Here is a 19,239-nt window from a genome sequence, read left to right as displayed (position 1 = left end):
TAACTCCTTATTACCCCATATCCCACCGCTACAGGGGAATGGGAAGAGAGTGGCCAAGTGCCAGAATAGCCACATCTTACAGATGTGCCTTTTCTGGGGTGGCTGGGGGCAGATGTTTTTAGCCAGGGGAGGGGGCAATAACCATGGTCCCTCTCTAGACTATTAATATCTGCCCTCAGTCACTGACTTTCCCACTCTGCGTGAAAAAATGCGGGGGAGCCCATGCCAGTTTTTTTCCGTGATTTAACCCTTTATTTTACAGCTAGATACCACAAATTTTGCACACAGACACTTCTAACATTAGTAGTGCGGAATATGTATAAATAAATAAAGGATATGAAATGATTTACTGTATGTAAACCATGTCTCATATCCTGTCGGGCTTGGGAAGGAGATAGGAAAAGCCGGCAATTGGATTACCGGCTTTTCTGCGCAATATAAATATAAATAAATATCTAGCGCAATATAAATATTAGCGAAATATATATATATATATATATATATATGTGTGTCTCACTGATATATATAGTATATATATATACCTATACTATGTGGATACATTAATTTTATTTGTTCTATTCTGACCTGTCAGTGTGATTTTACTGTACACCGCATTGAATTGCCGGCCTTTCTATAGGACACCGGTGCGTATTTCTCGCAAGTCGCACTGATGGTCCGTGTGGAATCCAATTTTTTTCTCGCACCCATAGACTTGCATTGGCGATTCCCGGCCGAGATACGCTGACAATCGCAGCATGCTGCGATTTCACTCAGATCCTAAAAACGGCCGAGAAAACAAAGGATAATAGGAGCTGCCCCATAGATTAACATTGGGCCGCGTGCTATGCGATTTTTTATCGCATTGCACTCGTCCGTATTACGGTCTAGTGTGACTCCGGCCTAATACAGCGACTACAGGAGACAAAACCCAATCACAAAGATCAATTTTAGCCCCAACTGCATGAAATTAATCAAGAAAAAAAAATGACCCCAAAGGTGGAGAACCCCTTTTATAGGGAAGCGGCCAGGTCCCAAGTCACCACCAATGCATTATATAGGGTGACTACTGTATGCTATTAAAGAGTAACTAACCTGTTATTGTTTTATAATTTTGTCCATCCTGGTAAGCTATTACATTTTATTAGGGAATATGTCTTCACTCCTATAAATAAAAATGTATGTAGATGACTTCCAAACTCCTGTTTTTCCCCAGTTTATTTTCCTGCCTTTAGCTGCACTGATATCAGAACATACTGGTTTGGAGTACAGCTGATGGCAGTGAACGGGTCATCTCAGCTCCTGAGTCTCATTATCAGAGTAGGACACAATGCCGACTCATCACTGCCATTAGCTGTACTCCAACTGAGTATACTCTGATATCAATGCAGCTAAAGGCAGGAAAATAGATTGGGGAAAAGCAGTGGATTGGAAGCAACTTAAGTGCAATTTTGTACAGGAATGAACACAATTTCGCTAATAAAGTGATTTTTTTTAATGAAAGTTTAGTTACTCTTTAAGGTGCTTTATGGTGCACACAATGATTGGTATCTTTTGAAAATTAGCTTAGCAGACCCAATTAAGACAGGACTAATTCAGCGGACATCTTTTGCCACGCAATGGCCCTACCTCGGATCTTTTAATCACACATCCCTTGCTGTAATTGATATCTTCTATACCATCCCAGTCATGGAAAAATCACCGACATGTTGCGCCTATATGTAAGATTTCCAGTAGTCCTACCATGCCAGGAACTGCACGGAGAATGTCAAAACCCGAGGCAGGACTAGTCTGGGGGAAGCTACGGCCCGCTGGACTAGTCCTGCCTCATTTGCAGGGTAATTTGCATACAGTAGTCATCATTTATAATGAAATAGTGGTGATTGTGATATGATAGGTTACTTATAACCATCAGATGTGCAGTAATTATCTGGTAAAGCCATGACGGTCAGTTTGACTCATATGACTGAAAATTATGCAGCATGTGTAATCAGTGCTACTTCCTTTATGTGGCATTACTGAGCACTATTTTATACAGGTTTTACATTTTATATTATAGGAACGCAAAACAGCAACGATAAAATACTGTGCCCAAGCTGAATACACTTACTGAGGTTAGTACAAACAGATGACTCTTTTGGTTGATCCCCTGAGAAAAGCTTATTTTGGAAGTTTACACTATATCTGTGGATTATGGAAGTGCTCTTTCCAACGCAGTGCAAGGAAAATGAAGTATCGAATGGACCTAATTATAATGAAATGGTTCCTATATTTTTTTGCAGCCAAGATCTGCAGGAACTCCACATGTCAGAACACAGCATAAACGTCCTATAATCTGATGGAACTTTCATCTGATGAAATGCAATCTTTAATTTAAAGCACTTTATATATAATAGTATTATATAATAGCATTTCTCAATACTTGAGATTTTTAAAGAATAGCAGTATAAAGTAATGCATTTCTCCTTGTGGAGAGCGCCAAGTCGGCATAACGAGATTTAAAGGCCATGCAATGCTCCTTTGGGAATATGCAAATATTCATATTAGAGAGGAAGGACTAGCGTCACATATTCGGGCTAGGAATCCTAAAAGTCAATATCGACCCTTTAACGAAGCTTGCCATATAACTTAGTATGAAAAGTCAAACCAGACACTTCATTTTCAGACATATGTTTCGGGGCATTTGCCCCTCATCAGTGCAAAGCCGGAGGTCCAATTTGGTTAGCTGAGAGGCCTCTGATAGGGAGGTCTAAGAGGGAACATTTTTCCTTGTGGAAAGTGCCATGTCAGCGAAAGAAGACTTGCAGGTCATGTTCCCCCGTGAATTTAAATGTGCTAATAGCCTCTATAGAGGACAAGAACTAGAAAGGAAGCTAATACAGTCGTATTAGGGCTAAGGTATGTCCATTGAAAATCATCAGTAGCTATTTCAACAATTTTAATATAATGCCTCTACATAATTCACAGGATCAAACCAAAATCTCTATGTTCTGACAATAGTATTACTCATTGGTCGCCAGATATCATGTCTCTGTCTACCAGACCCTGACATCATGAAGCTCAATGTCTCCATTAATGCAAATCTTGTTAATCTTGGCCAAGTCTTTAAATCGGTGCTTATACTCCAGAATATGCTGTCCATTAATAGCAACCTTATATTGGTGAGCTTCACAGTAGATCAGGAGCTGCAGAGAGAAAAAAATATTAGTGCGATTAAAACATATATGATGTATACGTGTTTATGACAGTACCAATGTATTTGTAGGCATGTACAATGCACATAATGCCTTTTATAGACTACTATACAGAAATTCAGACACTGTTACTGGGCCTGCAGGGAGAAGTGGCCTAGAGCGCAAATGCTGCTCATTAAACAGTTTCCTGCACTCACCACCAGGGGGAGCCAAGTGCATAAGATTTTTTTCTATATTTACAGCCACAAATCTATAAGTAGTTAACTCCCTGCAGTCCTGTTCTCAGCCGAGAGGGGAATACATCTGTATTATGCCTAGGCAATGTTTTGTACACTGAATAGTCTACAAGCCAGGAGGATAGTTGCAGACAATGTTTCAGTTTTGATAAAACGAATCAGCACAGGATATTTAATTCCAAAGCCCCCGTCCCTCTCTAACCTTTGAGGAGGAGGGCTCTAGTGGTTTTCAGTCTTTGGATGTGAAGCAGAATATTGTCCTGTTCGCTGGTAACAGACTTGTGTCATGGATCTGAATCACAAAGCTTAGGGCAACACTCCAGAATTTTGGTTTTAATTGCACCGCTGGAGTTGTGCTTTAAATATACTTCCCATGCTCCCGGTCTCATACTCACCTGCCGCCGCCTTCATACTTTTCCAGCGTCGCTCCCATCAGTCTCCGGAGCAAAGTGACCTGCGACAGCTCCAGTGTTTCATGGAGTGGTGCGGAGGTCACTTTGTAATACAAGTCTAGGAGAGCCTCGCACTGGCCTCGTCCCGGCTCGCATAGACTTGCATTGAGAGGTTGTGGTGTAACTTCTGACTTCCGGCCACAAGATGGCGCCGTGGGACCGAAGCGGCGTCAGTAAAAGGTGAAGCCGCGGGAACGTGAGTATAAGAACGGGGGAAGGGCGCTTACATTTAAAGTGCCACTCCAGCACTGTAAAAAAAAAATCTAGAGTGGTGCTTTAATATCACCAAGTTCTATTTCTGTAAAATCTAACTTCTGGAGTTGTAATCTTCCTGGTTACCATGAATTTACATAACATGGGTTTTGACACCTGTAAGACCATCGATTGGGGAACACAAGACCGTACGTTATAGCTGACTGTCACTAGTAGACACAGGGATAGTGTGACGCTATTGCCGGCGTCCCTGCATGGTTCCCATTCCACCTCCATGCAGGGACGTTGGCATACTCACTGTTCTGGCCCCGCGGTGTGGTCCCCGACTGCTGGCATGTCTTCTGCTTGTGCATGCCGCCCTTCCTGGCGGCGCGCCTAGTGCGCACGCTTGGTTTCCCCTTCTTAAAGGGGCAGTGCGCACATAGTAAAATGCCCACAGCCAATAGCTGTGAGGCTTTCAGTATCTGGGAGGAATCTTGTATAAAAGACTCACTCACCTTTAGGGAGTCGCCAAAGCAACAATATTCATTAGTGTGTATTCTCCTACTAGTGAGATCTGAAGTCACCTGGTCGCAGTGGGGCCAATGTCCTGAACCCACATCCCTGGTCCCAGATAGCCAGTGTCCTTAACCCAAAACCCTGGTCCTTGTGCGGCCAGTGCCTGAAACCTCGTCCTCGGTCGGTGTGTACCCGTCCACTAAAACTAGTCTCTGAATCAGCCCAGTCTGAATGTAGCTCGAATCCACGTCACTAACCATTCTGTAGAGGAGCCAGAACTTATTAGTCTGAACAGAGCCCCAATCCTTAAACAGTGTCAGCGAACCTGCCCCTAAGGTCAGCCTAGGAGTGGTATCTGGTGGCTACCTGCAGCCTGTCTCCACTATCAGGAGCTCCAGTGAACAGCAGGTAGCCACTTCCATATGCCCCCTTCCCCAGCTCTGTGACACAGTAGGTCCACAAATTAAATCTGTCACCAGATTTTTGCTATCCCATTTGAGAAGCATGATGCAGGGGCAGAGACCCTGATTCCAGCGATGTATCACTTCCTGGGCTACTTGCTGATTTTTTTTTTTTTTTTTTTTTTTTATAAAATCACTGTTTAACGTGCTGCAGATCAACCAGTTCTCCCAATGCTAAGCTCTGTTTAACCCTGTCCACACCACTAATTGGCAGCTTTCTATGTACACATTGTATAGGCAGAACGCTGACAATGAGCGATGGGGACAAGGATGAACTACATGGAAGCAGGATTACTAGTCCTCTGGTGACAATCTCCTGCTGATAAAACTGTGATTGTATCAAAACTATAGCAAGTAGCCTAGTAAGTGACACATCACTGGAATCATAGTCTATGCCCCTACATCATACCGCTCTCAGATTGGTTGGCAAAAACATGGTGACAGATTCCCTTTCAGGGACTGGTAGAGACCTGAAATGTGTAAGATTGAAAGAGTTTTTAACTTTCACCTTTTTTCATCATGAAAGATTTAAAGTTATTATTTAATTTTCATTTTTTGTGTGGCTGCAGGATCTTTTTTTGCAGTAATATGGATTACTGATGTTAAAGAAGAACTAACTCCTGACCAACCAGAGAGGATACAATTAATAGCTAACAGGATTCATCTGCATGAAGTACATGTGGATGAGACAAGACAAGCATGAAATCACCAACAGCAGATCCTACCGGGTCAGACACAATAGCAAGATCTACAGAGGCAGTATGTGCTAGAACTGCAGAAAACAGAGAAAGCAGCTGGCACCAGATCTTCTGATGGTTACAGCCTAGTCAGACACCAATGCCATGGACTGATAAGCAAAGCTGGTGTTATGCCAAAGCACATTCACATGGGGAATGTACAAACCAGGGAGACAAATACCTGAACCTGACTGGTCTTGGGACTGTCCCTGCCTGACCGCGGAGGTTGGCACCCTAAGGTAACGCAATGGCGCTCCCTCTCGACAATGACTTATCCTGAGTGTCCTTAGCAGCTCCTAGGATTGCTAAAGTAGCAGTTCCCTAAGGAGAAAATTAATCACACACAAAACTTCTGTAACCAACACAAACTACAGCACAGTGCATGAATCCAACAAAGTCTATCACCAGCAGGAAACACCAGTGGGGGAAGGTATTTAAAGCTGCACCCGAAAGGTGATAGGACAGACCAACAGAGTAAATGAAGAACACCTGTTACTGAAAACTGACAGAAACAAAGATAACAAAACTAAAACATCCCCAGAAAATTTGTATCTGCTTTGGCTCAGCGGAAAGAGATGCCGACCCCGGAACACAGAATGAAGAGTTTGAATCCAGACACATGACAGATGGCCACCAGAGCTGATTTGTGGGTCCTCTGCCACCCAACCACGCCTGTGAACCCGGGGGCTAAATTAGTGTAGCCAAGTGATATGAAGCATCTACATATGGATTATGTCTCACGACTGTTGAATATCTACTCCCATCTTGCGACCTAGACTGGTTTCAAAGCCAGGGCTGCTTGATTTTTACTCAAAAATGGAAAATGATATTTACTTACATAGAAAATTCCACTTGAAGCGGTTTCTAACAGGGTCACCCCTTCAATATTTTGGGGAAAGGTAGGGTGGGGGTGGGGAGTGGGTATTGCAGGGGACAAAATTTAGGAGAGTTAGTTGACCATAAAGCTAAGGGGCAACAGCACAATCAGCCGAGTTGTGCCAGCCTTTCCTCTGGATTAGGGCCATATAACCGTGAGGTTACAATTCACTATTCTACCTCCTTCTGTGGGTTAAAAGGGTTATGATACATAGAAAGGTAGAGTCGGAAGGGACCTCCAGGGTCCTCATGTCCATCCCCGTGCTCAATGCAGGATTCACTAAACCATCTCAGGCAGATGTCTGTCTCCAGCCTCTGTTTGAAGACTTCCATTAAATGAGAACTCACCACCTCTCATGGCAGCCTGTTCCACTCATTGATCACCCTCACTGTCACTTCAGCACTATATTCCCAACCTAAAAGGGAGGACCACGAAAAAAAAGGAAAAAATATGTACCTGCTAGAGGGGTAAAGCTGGTGGAAGGAGCAGACACTTAAGAATGTTGTCACAAGTTCCTATCTTCAGGAGCACACCGCTATCCTGCCTCCCAGCTTTCTGCTTGCTGGCAGCGGGGCACTCTTGAGAATGGACACTTTGAGCTGGCCGCATGGCTGACCACTGGTTAGGGCTGTGCGCTCCCGTATGCTGCAAGCAGAGGCAGCTCTGCCTCTGCACCATGGGAGAAGCACATGAACACAGAGGCTGTCTTGCAAGTGCGCGCTCCATGCCTAGAAGGCTAGCCACCTGTGACATGGCCGATAACCATAGTAGTGAGCAGTAGACTACTTAATCAAAAAGCCCTTTGCTCTTGGCAATGGAATGGATTTTTTTTATAAGAGATAAATTGCAGTCTCTTGTTTTTACAAGGACTTTAAAATTGTACCCATTTATTAAAATGAAACAACCCCTATATTTAGTGTCTGACTCTTAGTGGCAGCTAGCTATAACCCAAGATAGTGTGTCCCCCCCAATGGCATGGATGAGAAGCAACTTTGCATAATATAGGAGGTATATTATTAAAACACCTCATTCCATATTATAAAAACCTCAACCAACCTCAAAATACATTTCTGGAAAGAAGGGGAAATCACTCAGTAACCGTTCTTCTGTTCCCCAACAATCACACAAGTATGTGTTCCTCACAAACACCTTCTCTTTCATGCGTGGATTCAAGTGCAAGGCAATGATCTGGGAGCTGCTGGGCTTAAGATCAATAGAAAATCTGTTGCCAAAAGAAAAAAAGAAACATGAAAAAAGGTAACAAAACAGGTAACATTTCAATACATCAAAAATAAAATGCAAAAAAAAATGCTAGAAAATCACATAGGTTATCAATGAGGACATTGGGAAACAATTACAGTACTAAAACTTTGTGGCATTGCAGAAGAAGGCCATCCTATAAGAATCTGTTGGAGGGCTCCACATTGCAGGAAACAACTAACCCGATTTTAAAGGTAAAGTTCAGTTCACGCATGTGTATAAACTGATGTACCCCATGACTGATACCACTGATGACCAATAATCCCCACTGACCTGAAGGGAAAGAAATAACACGTGTACATTAGCCACAATGGTGGGACCCTGACACTTTTGTTTTGCTGCACTGTCCCATGATCCATCATTGTTTTTCTTTTTCAAGTGTGCAGAAAAACACAGTTGACCACAATTTTGTGCACTTCTGAAAAGATGGACACAGTAAAACAAACGCCAGACGGAGTCCAGAGTAACTCTGCTGCCTCATTATAGTGAATGGATCCCTCTGGGGTTTTATCTGAATCACATCATTTAGAGACTTAGATGTAAATTCCAATGTAAGTGCTCAGGGTAGACAGCAGGATAAATGTGATCCACAATTTTATGTAAAATGTTCCAAATAAAAGCTTCAACTAAATCCACCAAAACAACTCCTCAAGTCCCCACTCAGGTCTGTCATCTCTTAATGGAAATATAGAGGTTTTCCAAGTTATTGGTAACACAAAGGCTCTGCGAAATGACTCCTAACTCCCCAAAAGAAATCAAATTCTGTGCCCCTAAATCCAAATGCCCCCCTCCCTTCTGAGTCCCCAAATGGGCCTAAGTCATACTTAGTGTCCACATATTTGTCAGTACTGTAATAATGAGAGGCTGTTTGGAGTGTGTCTCCAGAAACACGAGCTGGGCACAAAGTACGGGAAGTACAATGTCTGGGCACTACAATGCACTTGGCACTACTATGTACTGGGCAGAATGGCAGATCTGCAAATTTCAAAATCTTCACTACACCTGTAGGGGCTCTGTATATGGAGTCCACAAACTATTCTAGGAAAATCTGTGCTTTGGGAGGCAAATAGCGCTCCTTCCCTTCCGATTCTTACCACTCTTGCCTTCCCAGTGTAATTAAAAATTTGAGGTTTCAGTAATTTTGTGGAAAAAAATCAATTTTTACTTTTCACATCCCAATTTTTTTTTAAATGCTCTGAACCACTTTTGGGTCAATATGCTCACCACGCCCTTTTGTTGAATTACTTGAGGGGTGTAGTTTCCAAAATGGGTCACTTGTGCGGTTGCTACTATTTTCACACATTTGGGGCTCAGCAAATGCGACATGGAGTCCACAATCTATTCCAGCAAAAATTGTGCTCCAAAATTCAATTAACGATCCTTCCTTTCCAAGCCCTGCCATGTGCCCATGTGTCAGTAGTTTCTGACCACATCTGGAGTATCGCCGTGCTCAGGAGAAATTGCACAACAATTTGTAAGGTCCATTTTCTCCTGCTACCCTTGCAAAAAAATTAAAAAATTGGGACAAAAGCAACATACTTGTGGAAAATAACCAATGTTTAATTTGTTTCCACTGTTTAAACTCCCATGAAGCACCTAAAGGGTTAAAAAACCTCTCAAATGTAGTTTTGAATGCCTTGAAGGGTGCAGTCAGTTTTGGGTGTTGCCCCCTAAAAGTCACTTCAAATCTAAAGTAACATAGTAACATAGTTAGTAAGGCCGAAAAAAGACATTTGTCCATCCAGTTCAGCCTATATTCCATCATAATAAATCCCCAGATCTACGTCCTTCTACAGAACCTAATAATTGTATGATACAATATTTTTCTGTTCCAGGAAGACATCCAGGCCTCTCTTGAACCCCTCGACTGAGTTCGCCATCACCACCTCCTCAGGCAAGCAATTCCAGATTCTCACTGCCCTAACAGTGGTCCCTATTAAAATAGGTGTTGTACATTTTGTTGGAAAAAAATGAAAAATTGCTGCTAAACTTTTATTCCTCCTACATTTCTAAAAAAAATGTTTGAAAAATTATGCTTATGTAAAGTAGACATGTGGCAAATGTTATATTCTTAGCGGTATGACTATCTGTTTTAACCCCATTTACCCCCTCACCAAGACTGTTTTCACCTTCATGATCAGGCTAAATCTTACAATTCTCACTAGTGTCACTTTATAAGGTAATAACTTTGGAGTGCTTCAACTGATCCAACTAATTCTGAGACTGTTTTTTCTTGTCATATTGTACTTCATGATAGTGGTACAATTTGTTCGATATGACTTGCGTTTATTTGTGAAGAAAATCGGAAATTTGCAAAATTTTCAAATTTTTACCAATTTTCAAACTATTATTTTCTATGCCCTTAAACTTGAGAAATACAGGTGCTTTTCACAAAACTAGAATATCATCAAAAAGTTAATTTATTTCAGTTCTTCAATACAAAAAGTGAAACTCATATTATATAGTCATTACAGAGTTCTATGATAATGTGTGCAAAACTGTAAAGCGCTGCGGAATATGTTAGCGCTATATAAAAATAAAGATTATTATTATTATTATTATTAAGCGTTTATTTATGTTACTGCTGATTATTATGGCTTACAGCCAATGAAAACCCAAAAGTCATTATCTCAGTAAATTAGAATACTTTATAACATCAACTTGAAAAATGATTTTAAAATCTGAAATGATGGCCTACTGAAATGTATGTTAAGTAAATGCACTCAATACTTGGTCGGGGCTCCTTTTGCATCAATTACTGCATAAAAAAACACCATAAGAGGAAAAACCTCCACTATTCTAGACAAAAAAAACACCAGTACACAGGCAGAGATGCTTACCTGTCCAAGGCCTCCAACAATTGCACTAGCCAAGGTGCAGCGGACCCAAGTTAAGATGGCAATATACTTTGCATTTCTGTGTGAACACGCCACATACAGACTATATGTTTGCACAGGTGCACCAAGTGGCCAATTCCTAATTGTAGGGTGGCTGCCTTATCGGTATTATTGCACCTGTGTATCTGCCATCTTAACTTGGGTCCGCTGCACCTTGGCTAGTGCAGTTGTTGGAGGCCTTGGACAGGTAAGCATCTCTGCCTGTGTACTGGTGTTTTTTTTGTCTAGAATAGTGGAGGTTTTTCCTCTTATGGTGTTTTTTTAGAATAGGACTGCCAATATGTAAGGACCCTTGACACGGGTTGGCAGCTTAAATATTGTGGCCATAATATCGACCAATACCTTGCATACATTGTTATGTTTTTGGTGCACTGTATATTTTTCCAGGGTGCGGCTGGGCCCTAGATGGTTCTGTATACTGTGGCTTCTGTTCACACAGGATGCATTATGGTTAGCCCGCTATATGGCGTCATTAATAGGCTTTGAGCCATATACTTTGCATTTCTGTGTGAACACAACAGATACAGACTATTTGTTTGCACAGGTGCACCAAGTGGTCAATTCCTGATTGTAGGGTGGCTGCCTTATCGGTATTATTGCACCTGTGTATTTGCCATCTTAACTTGGGTCCGATGCACCTTGGCTAGTGCAATTGTTGGAGGTCTTGGACAGGTAAGCATCTCTGCCTGTGTACTGGCGTTTTTTTTTATCAATTACTGCATCAATGCGCCGTGGCATGGAGGCGATCAGCCTGTGGTACTGCTGAGGTGTTATGGAAGCCCAGGTTGCTTTCATAGCAGCCTACAGGTTGTCTGAATTGTTGGGTCTGGTGTCTCATCTTTCTCTTGACAATACCGCATAGCTTGTCTATGGGGTTACAGTCAGGCGAGTTTGCTGGCCAATTAAGCACAGTGATACTGCTGTTTTTAAACCAAGTATTGGTACTTTTGACAGTGTGGACAGGTGCTAAGTCCTGCTGGAGAATGACGTTTCCATCTCCAAAAGGCTTGTCGACAGAGGGAAACAAGAAGTGCTCCACAATTTCCTGGTAGACGGCTGCGCTGACTTTGGTCTTGATAAAACACAGTGGACCTACACCAGCAGATGACATGGCTCCCTAAACCATCACTGATTGTGGTAACTGCACATTAGACCTTGGAAATTAAGGTCCCAGAGTCTGGGGGAAGAGTGAAGAGGCACACAATCCAAGCTGCTTGAGATCTAGTGTGAAGTTTCCACAATCAGTGATGATGTGGAAGAATTTCACTGTGGTGAACTTGCCTCTGCACAAAGCGACTTTCTCACGGTGCTAACAGGGATCTCACCGAGGTCACCGCAGTTCAGCCCGGCTGGGAATGGAGCCTCAGTGAAGTCAACGTTGGTCAATGAGGCTATGCTCACAGGATTTCATTCACCAGGGGTTCTCAGCCTGGAGGGTCGCATCTTGGCACCGTCCAGGTTGAAAACTATTTCTCCCCCAGACATGGATTACGACGTGGGACAGAACGACAGAGAGGTGAGGGATATTGTTGTTTTTTATTTTTGGTTTATTACAGGAGAACAAGGGTTTCGGTGGAATTAGGTGAGATCGTAAGTATGGTTTAATTGAGATTATTAAAGGAGTCGTGTCATTTTTTCAATTAAAGGACTTTATTCTGGGTGTCTGTGTTTTCTTACAATGTAACTATTGGGTTAGTAATGGGGGCATCTTATTGACGCCTCTCCATTACTAACCTCGAGGCTTGATGTCTCCAGACAATACAAAAATAACATCAACCCCCCTACTATCGACCCACTTGCCACTGCTACAGGGCAAGTGGGAAGAGTGAGGATAAGTGCCAAAATTGGCGCATCTTAAAGATGCGCCTTTTCTGGGGAGGCTGAGAGATGATGTTTTTAGCCTGGGGGGGCCAGTATCCATGGCCCCTTGCTAGGCTATTAATATCACCCCAAGTCGTTTTTTTGGGGGGGGGGGTCCCCATTTTAATAGCCAGTAAAGGCTAAGTATACAGTTGTGAGCTGATATTAATGGACTGGGAAGCTCCATGGGTATTACCCCCTTCCCAGGCTATAAACATATGCCCCCAGCCGTTGGCTTTCCCTCTGCTGGTTACGAAAATTGCGCAGGAGCCCACGCCATTTTTTTCCAAAAAATAATGTTTTATTAACCCCTTCCCGACCCATGACGCCACGTAGGCGTCATGAAAGTCGGTGCCAATCCGACCCATGACGCCTATGTGGCGTCATGGAAAGATCGCGTCCCTGCAGATCCGGTGAAAGGGTTAACTCCCATTTCACCCGATCTGCAGGGACAGGGGGAGTGGTAGTTTAGCCCAGGGGGGGTGGCTTCACCCCCTCGTGGCTACGATCGCTCTGATTGGCTGTTGAAAGTGAAACTGCCAATCAGAGCGATTTGTAATATTTCACCTATTATAACGGGTGAAATATTACAATCCAGCCATGGCCGATGCTGAAATATCATCGGCCATGGCTGGAAATACTAATGTGCCCCCACCCCACCCCACCGATCTCCCCCCCAACCCCCCGATCTGGCCGGTACACTGCTCCCGCTCCCCTCCATCCAGTGCTCCGCTCCCCCCCGTGCTCTTGTCTGCCCCCCCCGTGCTCCAATCACCCCCCCGTGCTCCAATCACCCCCCCTGCATTCCGATCCACCCCTCCGTGCTCCGTTCCACCCCCCCCCGTGCTCCGTTCCAGCCCCCCCGTGCTCCGTTCCACGCCCCCCGTGCTCCGTTCCACGCCTGCCGCGCTCCGATTCCCCCCCCGTGCTCCGATCCCCCCCCGTGGTCCCCCCCCCACCCCATCATACTTACCGATCCTGCCGGGGTCCCGTCCGTCTTCTCCCTGGGCGCCGCCATCTTCCAAAATGGCGGGCGCATGCGCAGTGCGCCCGCCGAATCTGCCTGCCGGCAGATTAGTTCCAAAGTGCATTTTGATCACTGAGATATAATCTATAATGATCAAAATAAAAAAAATAATAAATGACCCCCTCCCCTTTGTCACCCCCATAGGTAGGGACAATAAAAAAATAAAGAAATTTTTTTTTCCACTAATGTTAGAATAGGGTTAGGGGTAGGGTTAGGGGTAGGGCTAGGGTTAGGGTTAGGGTTAGGGGTAGGGTTAGGGGTAGGGTTAGGGTTAGGGGTAGGGCTAGGGTTAGGGCTAGGGGTAGGGTTAGGGGTAGGGTTAGGGGTAGGGTTAGGGTTAGGGTTTCGGTATGTGCACACGTATTCTGGTCCTCTGCGGATTTTTCGGCTGCGGATTTGATAAATCCGCAGTGCTAAACCGCTGCAGATTTATGGCGGATTTACCGCGTTTTTTTCTGCGCATTTCACTGCGGTTTTACAATTGCGATTTTCTATTTGAGCAGTTGTAAAACCGCTGCGGAATCCGCACAAAGAAGTGACATGCAGCGGAATGTAAACCGCTGCGTTTCCGTGCAGTTTTTCCGCAGCATGTGTACAGCGATTTTTGTTTCCCATAGGTCTACATTGAACTGTAAACTCATGGGAAACTGCTGCGGATCCGCAGCGTTTTCCACAGTGTGCACATACCTTTAGAATTAGGCCATGTGCACACGGTGCGGATTTGGCTGCGGATTGGCCGCTGCGGATTCGCAGCAGTATTCCATCAGGTTTACAGTACCATGTAAACATATTAAAAACCAAATCCGCTGTGCCCATGGTGCAGAAAATACCGCGCGGAAACGCTGCGTTGTATTTTCCGCAGCATGTCAATTCTTTGTGCGGATTCCGCGGCGTTTTACACCTGTTCCTCAATAGGAATCCGCAGGTGAAATCCGCACAAAAAACACTGGAAATCCGCGGAAAATCCGCAGTTAAAACGCAGTGCCTTTTACCCGCGGATTTTTCAAAAATGGTGCGGAAATATCTCACACGAATCCGCAACGTGGGCACATAGCCTTAGGGTTAGGGTTGGAATTAGGGTTGTGGTTAGGGTTATGGCTACAGTTGGGATTAGGGTTAGGGGTGTGTTGGGGTTAGTGTTGGAGGTAGAATTGAGGGGTTACCACTGTTTAGGCACATCAGGGGTCTCCAAACGCAACATGGCGCCACCTTTGATTCCAGCCAATCTCGTATTCAAAAAGTCAAATGGTGCTCCCTCACTTCCGAGCCCTGACGTGTGCCCAAACAGTGGTTTACCCCCACATATGGGGTATCAGTGTACTCAGGATAAACTGCGCAACAATTACTGGGGTCCAATTTCTCCTGCTACCCTTGTGAATCTAAAAAAATGCTTGCTAAAACATCATTTTTGAGGAAAGAAAAATGATTTTTTATTTTCACGGCTCTGCGTTGTAAACGTTTGTGAAGCACTTGGGGGTTCAAAGTGCTCACCACATATCTAGATAAGTTCCTTGGGGGGTCTAGTTTCTAAAATGTGGTCACTTGTGGGGGGTTTCTACTGTTTAGGCACACCAGGGGCTCTGCAAACGCAGTGTGACGCCCGCAGACCATTCCATCAAAGTCTGCATTTCAAAAGTCACTACTTCCCTTCTGAGCCCCGACGTGTGCCCAAACAGTGGTTTACCTCCACACATGGGGTATCAGCGTAGTCAGGAGAAACTGGACAACAACTATTGGGGTCCAATTTCTCCTGTTACCCTTGGGAAAATAAAAAATTCTGGGCTAAATAATTATTTTTGAGGAAAGAAAACGTATTTATTATTTTCACGGCTCTGCATTATAAACTTCTATGAAGCACTTGGGGGTTCAAAGTGCTCACCACACATCTAGATAATTTCCTTTCGGGGTCTAGTTTCCAAAATGGGGTCACTTGTGGGGGGTTTCTACTGTTTAGGCACATCAGGGGCTCTGCAAACGCAACGTGACGCCCGCAGAGCATTCCATCAAAGTCTGCATTTCAAAAAGTCACTACTTCACTTCCGAGCCCCAACGTGTGCCCAAACAGTGGTTTACCCCCACATATGGGGTATCACCGTACTCCGGAGAAACTGGACAACAAATATTGGGGTCAAATTTCTCCTGATACCATTGGGAAAATTAAAAAATTTTGGGCTAAATAATTATTTTTGAGGAAAGAAAACGTATTTATTATTTTCACGGCTCTGCATTATAAACTTCTATGAAGCACTTGGGGGTTCAAAGTGCTCACCACACATCTAGATAAGTTCCTTTCGGGGTCTAGTTTCCAAAATGGGGTCACTTGTGGGGGGTTTCTACTGTTTAGGCACATCAGGGGCTCTGCAAACGCAACGTGACGCCCGCAGAGCATTCCATCAAAGTCTGCATTTCAAAAAGTCACTACTTCACTTCCGAGCCCCAACGTGTGCCCAAACTTTGGTTTACCCCCATATATGGGGTATCACCGTACTCCGGAGAAACTGGACAACAAATATTGGGGTCAAATTTCTCCTGTTACCATTGGGAAAATTAAAAAATTTTGGGCTAAATAATTATTTTTGAGGAAAGAAAACGTATTTATTATTTTCACGGCTCTGCATTATAAACTTCTATGAAGCACTTGGGGGTTCAAAGTGCTCACCACACATCTAGATAAGTTCCTTTCGGGGTCTAGTTTCCAAAATTGGGTCACTTGTGGGGGGTTTCTTCTGTTAAGCCACATCAGGGGCTCTGCAAACGCAACGTGACGCCCACAGAGCATTCCATCAAAGTCTGCATTTCAAAACGTCACTACTTCACTTCCGAGCTTCGGCATGTGCCCAAACAGTGGTTTACCTTCACATATGGGGTATCAGCGTACTCAGGAGAAACTGGACAACAACTATTGGGGTCCAATTTCTCCTGTAACCCTTGGGAAAATAAAAAATTCTGGGCTAAATAATTATTTTTGAGGAAAGAAAACGTATTTATTATTTTCACGGCTATGCATTATAAACTTCTATGAAGCACTTGGGGGTTCAAAGTGCTCACCACACATCTAGATAAGTTCCTTTGGGGGTCTAGTTTCCAAAATGGGGTCACTTGTGGGGGGTTTCTACTGTTAAGCCACATCAGGGGCTCTGCAAACGCAACGTGACGCCCACAGAGCATTCCATCAAAGTCTGCATTTCAAAACGTCACTACTTCACTTCCGAGCCTCGGCATGTGCCCAAACAGTGATTTACCCCCACATATGGGGTATCAGCGTACTCAGGAGAAACTGGACAACAACTTTTGGGGTCAAATTTCTCCTGTTACCCTTGGGAAAATAAAAAATTGCAGGCTAAAAGATCATTTTTGAGAAAATAATTTTTTTTTTTTATTTTCATGGCTCTGCGTTATAAACTTCTGTGAAGCACTTGGGGGTTCAAAGTCCTCACCACACATCTAGATTAGTTCCTTTGGGGGTCTAGTTTCCAAAATGGGGTCATTTCTGGGGGATCTCCAATGTTTAGGCACACAGGGGCTCTCCAAACGTGACATGGTGTCCGCTAATGATTGGAGCTAATTTTCCATTTAAAAAGCCAAATGGCGTGCCATCCCTTCCGAGCCCTGCCGTGCGCCCAAACAGTGGTTTACCCCCACATATGGGGTATCAGCGTACTCAGGACAAACTGGACAACAATATTTGGGGTCCAATTTCTCCTATTATCCTTGGCAAAATAGGAAATTCCAGGCTAAAAAATCATTTTTGAGGAAAGAAAAATTATTTTTTATTTTCATGGCTCTGCGTTATAAACTTCTGTGAAGCACCTGGGGGTTTAAAGTGCTCAATATGCATCTAGATAAGTTCCTTGGGGGGTCTAGTTTCCAAAATGGGGTCACTTGTGGGGGAGCTCCAATGTTTAGGCACACAGGGGCTCTCCAAACGCGACATGGTGTCCGCTAACAATTGGAGCTAATTTTCCATTCAAAAAGTCAAATGGCGCGCCTTCCCTTCCGAGCCCTGCCGAGTGCCCAAACAGTGGTTTACCCCCACATATGAGGTATCGGCGTACTCGGGAGAAATTGCCCAACAAATTTTATGATCCATTTTATCCTACTGCCCATGTGAAAATGAAAAAATTGAGGCGAAAAGAATTTTTTTGTGAAAAAAAAGTACTTTTTCATTTTTACAGATCAATTTGTGAAGCACCTGAGGGTTTAAAGTGCTCACTAGGCATCTAAATAAGTTCCTTGGGGGGTCTAGTTTCCAAAATGGGGTCACTTGTGGGGGAGCGCCAATGTTTAGGTACACAGGAGTTATCCAAACGCGACATGGTGTCCGCTAACGATGGAAATAATTTTTCATTCAAAAAGTCAAATGGCGCTCCTTCCCTTCCGAGCCTTACCATGTGCCCAAACAGTGGTTTACCCCCACATGTGAGGTATTGGTGTACTCAGGAGAAATTGCCCAACACATTTTAGGATCCATTTTATCCTGTTGCCCATGTGAAAATGAAAAAATTGAGGCTAAAAGAATTTTTTTGTGAAAAAAAAGTACTTTTTCATTTTTACGGATCAATTTGTGAAGCACCTGGGGGTTCAAAGTGCTCACTATGCATCTAGATAAGTTCCTTGGGGCGTCTAGTTTCCAAAATGGGGTCACTTGTGGGGGAGCTCCAATTTTTAGGCACACGGGTGCTCTCCAAACGTGACATGGTGTCCGCTAAAGAGTGGAGCCAATTTTTGATTCAAAAAGTCAAATGGCGCTCCTTCCCTTCCAAGCCCTGCCGTGCGCCCAAACAGTGGTTTACCCCCACATATGAGGTATCAGCGTACTCAGGACAAATTGGACAACAACTTTCATGGTTCAGTTTCTCCTTTTACCATTGGGAAAATAAAAAAATTGTTGCTAAAAGATAATTTTTGTGACTAAAAAGTTAAATGTTCATTTTTTCTTCCATGTTGCTTCTGCTGCTGTGAAGCACCTGAAGGGTTAATAAACTTCTTGAATGTGGTTTTGAGTACCTTGAGGGGTGCCGTTTTTAGAATGGTGTCACTTTTGGGTATTTTCAGCCATATAGACCCCTCAAACTGACTTCAAATGTGAGGTGGTCCCTAAAAAAAATGGTTTTGTAAATTTCGTTGTAAAAATGACAAATCACTGGTCAAATTTTAACCCTTATAACTTCCTAACAAAAAAAAATTTTGTTTCCAAAATTGTGCTGATGTAAAGTAAACATGTGGGAAATGTTATTTATTAACTATTTTGTGTCACATATCTCTCTGGTTTAACAGAATAAAAATTCAAAATGTGAAAATTGCGAAATTTTCAAAATTTTCGCCAAATTTCCGTTTTTATCACAAATAAACGCAGAATTTATTGACCTAAATTTACCACTAACATGAAGCCCAATATGTCACGAAAAACAATCTCAGAACCGCTAGGATCCGTTGAAGCGTTCCTGAGTTATTACCTCATAAAGGGACACTGGTCAGAATTGCAAAAAACGGCAAGGTCTTTAAGGTCAAAATAGGCTGGGTCATGAAG

The 19,239-nt window shown here is 43.5% G+C and overlaps 1 protein-coding gene across 5 annotated transcripts in view; it reads right to left on the bottom strand.

The window, feature by feature from the left end:
- Nucleotides 1-398: 398 nt before the first annotated feature.
- Nucleotides 399-19,239, bottom strand: part of LOC138681517 (galectin-8-like) — a 109,256-nt gene continuing 90,415 nt past the window's right edge. For 3 of the 5 annotated variants that reach the window (XM_069769091.1, XM_069769088.1, XM_069769090.1), the window contains exons 9-10: nt 7,722-7,887; nt 400-3,182 (exon numbers count right to left, since the gene is read on the bottom strand). In XM_069769091.1, coding sequence (XP_069625192.1) covers nt 3,033-3,182; nt 7,722-7,887 — 316 coding nt within the window. In that variant the 3' untranslated portion in view covers nt 400-3,032. Of the gene's footprint in view, nt 3,183-7,721; nt 7,888-19,239 lie in introns of all 5 variants that reach the window. The other 2 variants (XM_069769087.1, XM_069769089.1) reach the window with 1 other exon arrangement.

This window comes from Ranitomeya imitator, chromosome 5, assembly GCF_032444005.1.
Source record: "Ranitomeya imitator isolate aRanImi1 chromosome 5, aRanImi1.pri, whole genome shotgun sequence".
NCBI lineage: Eukaryota > Metazoa > Chordata > Amphibia > Anura > Dendrobatidae > Ranitomeya > Ranitomeya imitator.
Note: the sequence above shows the minus strand (reverse complement) of the source record. Positions and strands in the feature narration are given on the sequence as shown.